Source organism: Hemitrygon akajei, chromosome 7 (assembly GCF_048418815.1).
Source record: "Hemitrygon akajei chromosome 7, sHemAka1.3, whole genome shotgun sequence".
NCBI classification, from domain to species: domain Eukaryota; kingdom Metazoa; phylum Chordata; class Chondrichthyes; order Myliobatiformes; family Dasyatidae; genus Hemitrygon; species Hemitrygon akajei.
Window position 1 is genome coordinate 98,400,978 of NC_133130.1, and position 12,125 is coordinate 98,413,102.

The 12,125-nt window shown below is 45.2% G+C and overlaps 1 protein-coding gene across 3 annotated transcripts in view; it reads right to left on the minus strand.

Moving 5' to 3' along the window:
* The window catches only part of LOC140730726 (ribosome-binding protein 1-like), a 155,005-nt gene that overhangs the window by 24,962 nt on the left and 117,918 nt on the right, over nt 1-12,125 (minus strand). For all 3 annotated transcript variants that reach the window (XM_073051547.1, XM_073051544.1, XM_073051545.1), the window contains 2 exons: nt 5,509-5,580; nt 537-632 (listed from right to left, as the gene is read on the minus strand). In XM_073051547.1, coding sequence (XP_072907648.1) covers nt 537-632; nt 5,509-5,580 — 168 coding nt within the window. The remainder of the gene's footprint in view (nt 1-536; nt 633-5,508; nt 5,581-12,125) is intronic.

The window sequence follows — 12,125 nt, forward strand, 5'->3', positions numbered from 1 at the left end:
CCCCCAGTTCGCTATCATCCGTGTGCCTGTCGAGGAGTTTCTTAGAATTTCTGCTTCGACCACCACCCACCCCAAACTGAGCCCTTTCTTTGCCTGGGGCAGACCTGGGAGAGGCCAAGCCCTCAGGGGTATTGGGTATCATTCGGGACACAGTAGAAGATACCTTACCCAGTAGTGGTAGAGTCAAAATTCAAAGTAAATTTATTATCAAAGGACGTATATATCACTATATACTACCCTGAGAATCACTTTCTTGCAAGCAAAGCAAAGCAATACCACAGAATCAATGGCAAACAAAGATTGACAAACAACCAACGTGCAAAAGACGACAAACTGTGTAAATAGATAATACTGAGAACACGAGCTGTAGAGTCTTTGAAAGTGAGTCCATGGATTGTGGAATCAGTTCTGTGTTCAGGTGAGTCTGAGGTTCCCCTCCCTGGGGAGCAGAGATCAGGGGACTGTAGCAGCAGCACTACACGCTCACTGACTCAGTGACAGCGGAGACAACAACGGCGGGTCACTGCCACACTCACCTCTTTCACCTCCACTGAGTATTGTTGACACTGCGTCTGTGCCGATTCAAGCTGCTGCTTTAACTTCTCCTCCAATTCAGCCACCAGATCCTTCAGCTGAGGGGAGATAAAGGACATTATACCCTGCTGGGATACACACGAGAGTTGCTGGTATTTATAAAATCCCCTGGGACAGCGGTGACAACAGCCATTTGTTAGACCGAAAGGTCTACTTCTGCTCCTATAACTTATGGTTTCACTGTGATCTTGAACAAAAGACCTTAAGATATAGGAGCAGAATTGGGCCATTTGGCCCATCAAGTCAGCTGATCTAATTCCCTCTCAGCCCCAGTCTCCTGCCTTCTCCCTGTAACCCTTCATGCCCTGACCAATCAAGAACCTATCAACCTCTTAAATATACCCAATGACTTGGTCTCCACAGCAACCTAAGGCAATGAATTCCTCAGATTCACCACTTTTGGCAAAAGAAATTCATCCTCATCTCTGTTCCAAATGGACTTCCCTCTATTCTGAGTCTGTGCCCTCGGGCCCTATTTGTATATCACTAAAAAACAATTAAACTTGAAGTTGAAACTTGTTATTTTTAGAACACAGGACAGTACAGATCTTCGGGCCTTTGATGTTGTGCCAACCTTTTAACCTGCTCTAAGGTCAATCTAACCCTTCCCTCCTACATAACCATCCATTTTTCCATCATCCATATTCCTATCTAAGAGCTCTTTTGTATCTGCCTCTACCACCACCCCTGGCAGTGTGCTCCACACACCCACCACTCCCTGTATAAGTGAAACGTACTTCTGACATCCCCCCCCACCCCCACACACTCTCCTCCGATCACCTTAAAATAATGCCCCTTGTATTAACCATTTCCACTGAATGCACTTGTGTGACATGCCAAGTTACTGGAAAAGTCTCTACCCACTTCATCTGTACCTCTACACCTCTCTCAAGTCACCTCTCATCCTCCTTTTCTGCAAAGAGAAAGGTCTAAGTTTGCTCAACCCATCTTCACAAGCCGTGGGTCTCTCAAAGCTGCCAGGCAAATTAATAGGGTTGTTAAGAAGCTGTATGGTGCATTGGGCTTCATTAGTCGGGGGACTCAGTTTAATTTAATTTTTTTTTTAAGAGATACAGTGTGGAATAGGTTCTTCTGGCCCTTCAAGCTGCACCACCCAGGAATCCCCAACGGGCAGCCGTGATTGGCAGCTTGTCTCGGAGAAGGAAATCCTGCTGCCTTGCGGCCCGACCCACTCATGGGGAAGGCTTCGGCAGCGATCCCGGAGGTAAAATCCGGAACTGGAGTCCTACATTGAGTTCAGCACTGACTGGCGACTCCTGCGACACTGCTGGTGCCAAACTGTATCAGTCTCTGTGCTCCTTTGGATTCATCAGCTGCGTGGAGGAAGGGAGCTTGCTACATGGGCAGCTGCTTTCTCTCCGTCCTGGCCCGCGTATCACCTGAACAGCTGAGATGCAACATCCATGGTACAGATACAGATTAATCTCAGGATTCTACACCGTGACAATAACATACTTTGATAATAAATTTACTTTGAACTTACTATCTAATCCAGGCAGCATCCTGGTAAATCTCCTCTGCACTCTCTCTAAAGCTTCCACACCCTTCCTATAAAAAGGCCATCAGAAGTGAACTCAAAACTCAAGGTAAATTTATTTTCAAAGTACAAGTCACCATATACAACCCTGAGAATCATCTTCTTGTGGGCTTCCACAGTAACTACAAAAACACAATAAAGTCAGTGAAAGACTGCACACAACAGGAAGGGCAAACCACCAACGTGCAAAAGACAACAAACCGCAAACATAAAAAGAGAAAAAAAATCTTTAATAATAAATTTGGAGAACATGAGATGAAGAGTATTTGGAAGTGAGCCCATAGATTGTAGAAACAGTTCAGTTATGGGGCAAGTGAAGTTATCCCCTCTGGTTCAACAGCCTAATGGTTGAGGGGTAATAACTGTTCCCGAACCTCTGTGGTATAGGTCGTGAGGCTCCTGTACCTTGTTCCTGATGGCAGCAGTGAGAAGGAGCATGGCCTGGGTTGTGGGGATCCTTGCTGATGGACGCTGCTTTCCTGCAACTGTGCTCGCGTAGACATGCACAACGGTGGGGGGTGGCTTTTCCTGTGATGGACTGGGCCTCATCCACTACTTTTTGTATGCTGCTGTGGACAGATCCTCCAAAATAATAACACCAAAGAATTTAAAGCTGCTGACCCTCTCCATCTCTGATGAGGATTGTCTCATGGACCTCCGGTGTCCTCCTCCTGAAGTTAATAATCAGCTTCTTGGTCTTGCTGACATTGAGTGAGAGGTTGTTGTTGTGGCACCACTCAGCCAGATTTTCAATCTCCCTCCTGTTATGCTGATGCATCACCACCTTTGACAGTAGTGTTGTGGGCAAACATAAATACAGAACTGGAGCTGTGCTTAGCCTCAGTCATAAATATAAAGCGAGTAGAGCAGGGGGTTAAACACACAGCCTTGTGATGCACCTGTGCTAACGGAGATTGTGGAAAAGATGTTGCTGCCAATCCAAACTGACTGGGGTCTGCAAGTGAGGAAATCGAGGATCCAGTTGCACAAGATCTTGAAGCTTATTGATCAGTTTTGAGGGGGTAATGGTATTGAATGCTGAGCTGTAGTCATGCACCTTTACTGTCCAGATATTCTAGGATTGAGTGAAGAGCCAATGAAATGGCACCTGATAATGGCCTATCGGTCAGTAGGCAAACTGGAATGGACCCAAGTCACTTCTCAGGCTGGAGTAGAGATGTTTCATCACCAGCCTCTCAAAGCAGTTCATCACAATGGATACAAGTGCTGCAATATTCCAAGTGATGTTCAACCAGGGTTTTATAGAGCTGAATCATTACCTCACGCTCTTGAACTGAATCCTGTCATTAATGAGAGCCAGCACAACATAAGCCTTCTTACCAACCCTATTAACTCCACACTGCCAAGAACCCTGTATTCGGCCTCCAAATTTGACCTTCCAAAATTAATCATTCACATTTTTCTGGGTTAAAATCCATCTGCCACTTCTCAACCCAGCTCTGCATCCTGTCTATATCTCATTGTAAATAACAACCACCCTCCACGCAATCCACAACTCCACCAACCTTCGTGTTATCTGCAGACTTCCACTTCCTCATCCATGTCATTTATAAAAATTACAAAGAGCTGGGGTCCCAGAGCAGATCACTGAGGAACACCACTGGTCTCTGACCTCCAGGCTGAATAGGCCCCATCTACAACTACCCTCTGCCTACTGTGGACAAGCCAATTCTGAATCCACACAGCCAAGTTCTCCTGGATCCCACACCTCCTAACTTTCTGAATGGGAGAGTTAAAGTGCACTGGTGCTAGAATCTGGCCCAGGATAGACCAGGTCACTGAGAGCACAGAGGTAGGTGAACTCCAGGTCTCTGATGGCACAGAGATAGGTCGAACCCAGAACTGGGGATAGGGATGCCAGGTTTAACTTCCTAAAAGGCATCATTTAACCTATTAGATCTTCTCAAAAACCCAGTGGCTTCACAGTTGCAGGATTTCAACCTGTGTCTCCCAATTGTTAGTATAACCAAGTGATGTCACAACGTCCCAAAACATTTGTCTATACAGTCAATAGACAATAGACAATAGCTGCAGAAGTAGACCATTCGGCCCTTCGAGCCTGCACCGCCATTTTGAGATCATGGCTGATCAATTCCTATCAATACCCGGTTCCTGCCTTGTCCCCATATCCCTTGATTCCCCTATCCATAAGATACCTATCTAGCTCCTTCTTGAAAGCATCCAGAGAATTGGCCTCCACTACCTTCCGAGGCAGTGCATTCCAGACCCCCACAACTCTCTGGGAGAAGAAGTTTTTCCTTAACTCTGTCCTAAATGACCCACCCCTTATTCTCAAACCATGCCCTCTGGTACTGGACTCTCCCAGCATCTGGAACATATTTCCTGCCTCTGTCTTGTCCAATCCCTTAATAATCTTATATGTTTCAATCAGATCCCCTCTCAATCTCCTTAATTCCAGCGTGTACAAGCCCAGTCTCTCTAACCTCTCTGCGTAAGACAGTCCAGACATCCCAGGAATTAACCTCGTGAATCTACGCTGCACTTCCTCTACAGCCAGGATGTCCTTCCTTAACCCTGGAGATCAAAACTGTACACAATACTCCAGGTGTGGTCTCACCAGGGCTCTGTACAAATGCAAGAGGATTTCCTTGCTCTTGTACTCAATTCCCTTTGTAATAAAGGCCAACATTCCATTAGCCTTCTTCACTGCCTGCTGCACTTGCTCATTCACCTTCAGTGACTGATGAACAAGGACTCCGAGATCTCTTTGTATTTCTCCCTCACCCAACTCTACACCGTTCAGATAATAATCTGCCTTCCTGTTCTTACTCCCAAAGTGGATAACCTCACACTTATTCACATTAAACACCATCTGCCAAGTATCTGCCCACTCACCCAGCCTATCCAAGTCACCCTGAATTCTCCTAACATCCTCATCACATGTCACACTGCCACCCAGCTTAGTATCATCAGCAAATTTGCTGATATTATTTTCTATGCCTTCATCCAAATCGTTAACGTAAATGGTGAACAGCTGTGGTCCCAGTACCGAGCCCTGTGGCACCCCACTAGTCACCACCTGCCATTCCGAGAAACACCCATTCACCGCTACCCAAGCTGTACCCAAGTATTAGGACGTGGTTGTAGAAGAAAGGCTGGTCATAAATAATTGAAATCTTTGCTAAAGTGAGGCTGCTGGAGCTCACTGGTTAGCCTCAAGACTAAGGTTTTCAAGGAGGGTTCAGCAGAGAAACGATTTGGGGAAAAGTAATAACAAGGAAACAAAATCCATAGGGAGATGAGGGGAGATTCGACAGAGGGTGAGTCGAGGGACAACAGTCACCCCACAGGCTGAATTGGAATGTGAGATTTACCTGCTCCGTATTCTGTGAATCCAGCTTCAGCTTCTCCAGGGTGCCTTCTAATGTTTTTACTTGTGATTCTGCCTGCAAAAAACACACACAACAGCTCCTTAAGATGCAATGGGTCTCATTCCACTAGGTACAGGGAACCGCTGAAGTAATCACACAGGACCAAGCACGGAGCAGTGAGGTTTAACTAAACCGAACCCCGAGCCCATGCCACCTGCAGGGGGTTGGAAAGGTTATTTATCAAGCAATGGGGCTTAGAACAGTACAGCCCACAGGAACAGGCCCTACATCCCACAATGTCAACCAAGTTCTTTCCATCCCCCTGTACATAGTCGATGTGTCTCCATTCCCTGCCTGTTGACTGATCGCATGGAGAATCGACTGGATCTCCTGCGCACCAGAGGGCTCTCCCTCTTCTGGCGCGGGCTTTCAGCAGGACCACCTCTTCGCTCCCGCAGCTGTAAATTGCCCAGGGTGTACTGATACGAACATGACTCAGTTAAAAGGTTTAATTAAACTACACTGTTGTCATGCTTGCTCCCTGCATACGTAACACATCGAGTGTTGGCGTAGAGTCTGCTTCATCACCTCCCCTGGCAGTGCGTTCCAGGCACCTGTCAGCACCATTTACTCAAACAGAAACAGAACGTGCTGCAGATACTTAGCAGGTTAGTCAGCACCTGTGGTCAGCGGCCTTTCATCAGATCTGAAGTAAACAGGATTCATGAGGGGCCGCAGATGCAGGGCTCCAGCAACAACACAAAACCACTCGGGTGAAGGGTCTGGACCCAGAACACTGGCTGTCCATTTCTCGCCATAAATGCTGCCTGACCTGGTGCTTTCCTCCAGTATTTTGAATGTTGCTGCGGTAAACAGCGCCTGAGATGCAGAGGAGAAGCAGGGTGGGGGATGAGAGTCTGGCAGGAGAAAACAAATGACAGAAGGAACGCAGATCTGAGCGAAGTGAAAATGCCGAACATCTGTCAAGATCAAAGGCATCCCATAGGATGGATGAGAATCTGGAACAAAAATTAAAAATGTGGGAAGCACTCAGGAAGTCTCACAAAGAAACTGTCAACTTTCCAGATTCTCAGCATCTGCAGATTTTTTTAAAAAATTTAAATTTAAGCGAATTTTTGGAATATGAATGCATTTCAGTGGTGATCAGGAACATAGCTGTGGAAATAAAGGAGGAAGTTACACTGTGAGAGTTGTATGACATGTAAAGAAACTTGTACGAAGCAGAGAGGCTGGGAGAGACAAGCTGGGCAAAATGGTTCACTGTCTTCCCAATCTTCCCAATTCTACATCAAACTGATATTAATGCAAACAGATCATGATTACCACATATTAGCTGATATCATCAACTACTAGCTTCACATAAAGCCGTATTAGAGTGTGGAGACTACACTTTAAAAAAACCTTGAAATACAAGTTAAAATAATCCTGCTCTCATAATCCTGTGAGGAGTGGTTTACACACACTCAGTGGCCATCTGTACTTAATAAACTGAATACTGAGTGCATGTTCATGGTCTTCTGTTACTGGAGCCCATCCACTTCAAGGTTTGACATGCTGTGAATTCAGAGATGCTCTTCTGCACACCACCATTGTAACGCTGGGTTATTTGAGTTACTATCACCTTCCTGTCAGCTTGAACCAGTCTGGCCATTCTCCTCTGACCTCTCTCTTTAACAAGCTATTTTCGCCCTCAGAACTTCTGCTCATTGGATTTTATCTTTTGTTTCTCACACAATTCTCTGTAAACTCTAGAGACTGCTGCGTGTGAAAATCCCAGGAGATCAGCATTTTCTGTGATACTCAATCCACCCCATCTGGCACCAATAAGCATTCCACATTCAAAGTCACTGAGAACATCAAAACCTCCTGGGGGTCAACTATCACATTCCTTCTCCATTTGGCCTGAACAAATACTGAACCTCTTGACCATGTCTGCATGCTCTCAAGCATTGAATTGCTACCACATGATTGTCTGATTAGGTATTTGTATTAATGAGCAGATGTACAGGGAAGTGGCTTCTGAGTGTAGTTGATGCCAGGACAACTGCTCAACAAACTGTTAGGAAAACAACAAACCACTGGACCCATGCAACGGCCTCGCATTAAAGGGTGCAGCCACTGCTGCTATGCAGCAGGATGCATGGGTCTGCGTACAATCACCAGTGGAGATATTTACTCTGTTACTAAATCCCTGATGATGATACCATGTATGCACCGTGGAGAGCATTCTAACTGGTCATATCACCATCTGGTATGAAGGGGCCAATACACAGGATCAGAAAATGCTGCAGAGGGTTGCAAACTCAGCCAGCTCCACCACGGGCACTCGCCTCCCCTGGATTGAGGACATCTTCTAAAGGTGCTACTTCAAAAAGGAGGCATCCATCATTAAGGGTCCTGACCATCTACATGCCCTCTTCCCAATGCTACCATCAGAGCCTGAAGACAAACAGTCTACATTTTAGGAACAGCTTCTTCCCCTCCAACAGATTTCTGGATGGACAATGAACCCATGAACACAACCTCACATTTTTTTTGCTCTCTGTTTGCACTACTTATATCTTATAATTTATAGTATATTTATATTTTGCACTGTCCTGCTGCCACAAAACAACAAATTTCACTGTGTGTGTGCGCGCGCGCCAGTGATAATACACTATTCTGATATTTGCCAGTACAATCAGATGTCTCAAGCTCTGATGCAAAGTTCGAAATCCGAAACGTGCTGCCTGACTTGCAGAGCATTTCTGGCATCCTCTGTCTTTAATTTCGACTGGGCCAGGCTCAACCCACAGCCACTGCAGCAGCGACCCTGTCCCCCGTCATTCAGAGCCCAGGCTCTGAGAGGTGGCACCTTCTGGAAGTGCAGCATCTCACCAGACACAGTCAGACCAGCCTAGCGGCAGCTCAGCCCCTAACTGATAGGATAGGGAACTAACAAATAAAAGTTGAACTCTCAACTCTGACAAACACACAAAATGCTGGAGGAACACAGCAGGCCAGGCAGCATCTATGGAAAACAGTAAACATAGAAACATAGAAAATAGGTGCAGGAGTAGGCCATTTGGCCCTTCAAGCCTGCACCACCATTCAGTATGATCATGGCTGATCATCCAACTCAGAACCCTGTACCTGGCTTCTCTCCATACCCCCTGATCCCTTTAGCCACAAGGACCATATCTAACTTCCTCTTAAATATAGCCAATGAACCAGCCTCAACTGTTTCCTGTGGCAGAGAATTCCACAAATTCACCACTCTGTGTGAAGAAGTTTTTCCTCATCTCGGTCCTAAAAGGCTTTCCCCTTTATCCTTAAACTGTGACCCCTCGTTCTGGACTTCCCCAACATTGGAAACAATCTTCCTGCATCCAGCCTGTCCAATCCCTTTAGAATTTTATACGTTTCAATAAGATCCCCCCTCAATCTTCTAAATTCCAGTGAGTATAAGCCTAGTCGATCCAGTCTTTCTTCATATGAAAGTCCTGCCAACCCAGGAATCAATCTGGTGAACCTTCTCTGTACTCCCTCTGTACTCCCTCTATGGCAAGAATGTCTTTCCTCAGATTAGGGAACCAAAACTGCACACAATATTCTAGGTGCGGTCTCAGCAAGGCCTTGTACAACTGCAGTAGAACCTCCCTGCTCCTGTACTCAAATCCTTTTGCTATGAATGCCAACATACCATTTGCCTTTTTCACCGCCTGCTGTACCTGCATGCCCACCTTCAATGACTGGTGTACAATGACACCCAGGTCTCGTTGCATCTCCCCTTTTCCTAATTGGCCACCATTCAGATAATAATCTGTTTTCCTGTTCTTGCAACCAAAGTGGATAACCTCACATTTATCCACATTAAATTGCATCTGCCATGAATTTGCCCCAACAACCATCCTATTACTCCTAACTTTAGGCCTAGTCTACGAATGACTTCAAGGGGGCTTAGAATGAGCAGAATAGATACTTAGTCCAAAATTAAGACTATTGATTTCGGCTCAATTAATTATGGTGAAAATACTCACCTAACCTATCCAAGTCACCCTGCATCCTCTTAGCATCCTCCTCACAGCTAACACCGCCGCCCAGCTTCGTGTCATCCACAAACTTGGAGATGCTGCATTTAATTCCCTCGTCTAAATCATTAATATATATTGTAAACAACTGGGGTCCCACAACTGAGCCTTGCGGTACCCCACTAGTCACTGCCTGCCATTCTGAAAAGGTCCCATTTACTCCCACTCTTTGCTTCCTGTCTGCCAACCAATTCTCTATCCACATTAATACCATACTCCCAATACCGTGTGCTTTAAGTTTGCACACTAATCTCCTGTGTGGGACCTTGTCAAAAGCCTTTTGAAAATCTAAATATACCACATCAACTGGCTCTCCCCTATCCACTCTACTAGTTACATCTTCAAAAAATTCTATAAGATTCGTCAGACATGATTTTCCTTTCACAAACCATGCTGACTTTGTCCGATGATTTCACCTCTTTCTAAATGTGCTGTTATCACATCTTTGATAACCAACTCTAGCATTTTCCCCACCACCGATGTCAGACTAACCAGTCTATAATTCCCTGGTTTCTCTCTCCCTCCTTTTTTAAAAAGTGGGGTTACATTAGCCACCCTCCAATCCTCAGGAACTAATCCAGAATCTAAGGAGTTTTGAAAAATTATCACTAATGCATCCACTATTTCTTGGGCTACTTCCTTAAGCACTCTGGGATGCAGACCATCTGGCCCTGGGAATTTATCTGCCTTTAATCCCTTCAATTTACCTAACACCACTTCCTTACTAACATGTATTTCCCTCAGTTCCTCCATCTCACTAGACCCTCGGTCCCTTACTATTTCCAGAAGATTAATTATGTCCTCCTTAGTGAAGACAGAACCAAAGTAGTTATTCAATTGGTCTGCCATGTCTTTGTTCCCTATGATCAATTCATCTGTTTCTGACTGTAAAGGACCTACATTTATCTTGACTGATCTTTTTCTTTTCACGTAGCTATAAAAGCTTTTACAGTCAGTTTTTATGTTCCCTGCCAGCTTTCTCTCATAATCTTTTTTCCTTTTCCTAATTAAGCCCTTTGTCCTCCTCTGCTGGTCTCTGAATTTCTCCCAGTCCTCAGGTGTGCCGCTTTTTTTTTTGCTAATTTATATGTTTCTTCTTTGGACTTGATACTATCCCTAATTTCCCTTGTCAACCACGGGTGCACTACCTTCCCTGGTTTATTCTTTTGCCAAACTGGGATGAACAATTGCTGTAGTTCATCCATGCGATCTTTAAATGCTTGCCATTGCATATCCACTGGCAACCCTTTAAGTATCATTTGCCAGTCTATCTTAGCTAATTCACGTCTCATACCTTCAAAGTTACCCTTCTTTAAGTTCAGAACCTTTGTTTCTGAATTAACTATGTCACTCTCCATCTTAATGAAGAATTCCACCATATTATGGTCACTCTTACCCAAGGGGCCTCACACGACAAGATTGCTAAATAACCCTTCCTCATTGCTCAATACCCAGTCTAGAATGGCCTGCTCTCTAGTTGCTTCAGAAAACCATCCCGCATACATTCCAAGAAATCCTCTTCCTCAGCACCCTTACCAATTTGGTTCACCCAATCTATATGCAGATTGAAGTCACCCATTATAACTACTGTTCCTTTATTGCACGCATTTCTAATTTCCTGTTTAATGCCATCCCCAACATCACTACTACTGTTAGGTGGCCTGTACACAACTCCCACCAGCGTTTTCTGCCCCTTAGTGTTATGCAGCTCTACCCATATCGATTCCACATCCTCCAGGCTAATATCCTTCCTTTCTATTGCGTTAATCTCCTCTCTAACCAGCAATGCTACCCCACCTCCTTTTCTTTCCTGTCTATCCCTCCTGAATATTGAATATCCCTGGATGTTGAGCTCCCATCCTTGGTCACCCTGGAGCCATGTCTCTGTGATCCCAACTATATCATATTCATTAATAACTATCTGCACATTCAATTCATCCACCTTGTTACGAATGCTCCTCGCATTGACAATCAACGTCTCGGGTCGAGACCCTTCAGCAGGACTGGGGAAAAAGAGATTAGATAGTCAAAAGTAAGAAGGTGGGACGAGAGGAAGAAGAGGTGGTAGGTGATAGATGAAAATGGAAGAGGGGAGGGGTTGAAGTAGCAAGCTGGGAAGTCAATTGGTGAAAGAGATAGAGTTGGAGAAGGGGGAATCTGATAGGAGAGGACAGAAGGCATTGGAAGAAAGGGAAGAGGGAGGAGTACCAGAGGGAGTTGATGGGCAGGTAAGGAGAAAAGGCGAGGGAGGGAAATGGGAATGGAGAATGGTGAAGGAGAGCGGGATGGGGCAATTACCAGAAGTTTGAGAAATCTTATTCTGACTTCTCATCTCTTTTTTCCAGTCCTGAAGAAGAGTCTCAGCCCAAAATATCGACTGTTTACTCTTTTCTATAGATGCTGTCTGGCCTGCTGAGTTCCTCCAGCATTTTGTGTGGGTTACTTTGATTTGCAGCATCTACAGGATCTCTCATTCTTGTGACTCTGTCTCTGACTTCTGGTTACTCTGAGTTCCCCAACCCACTGCTT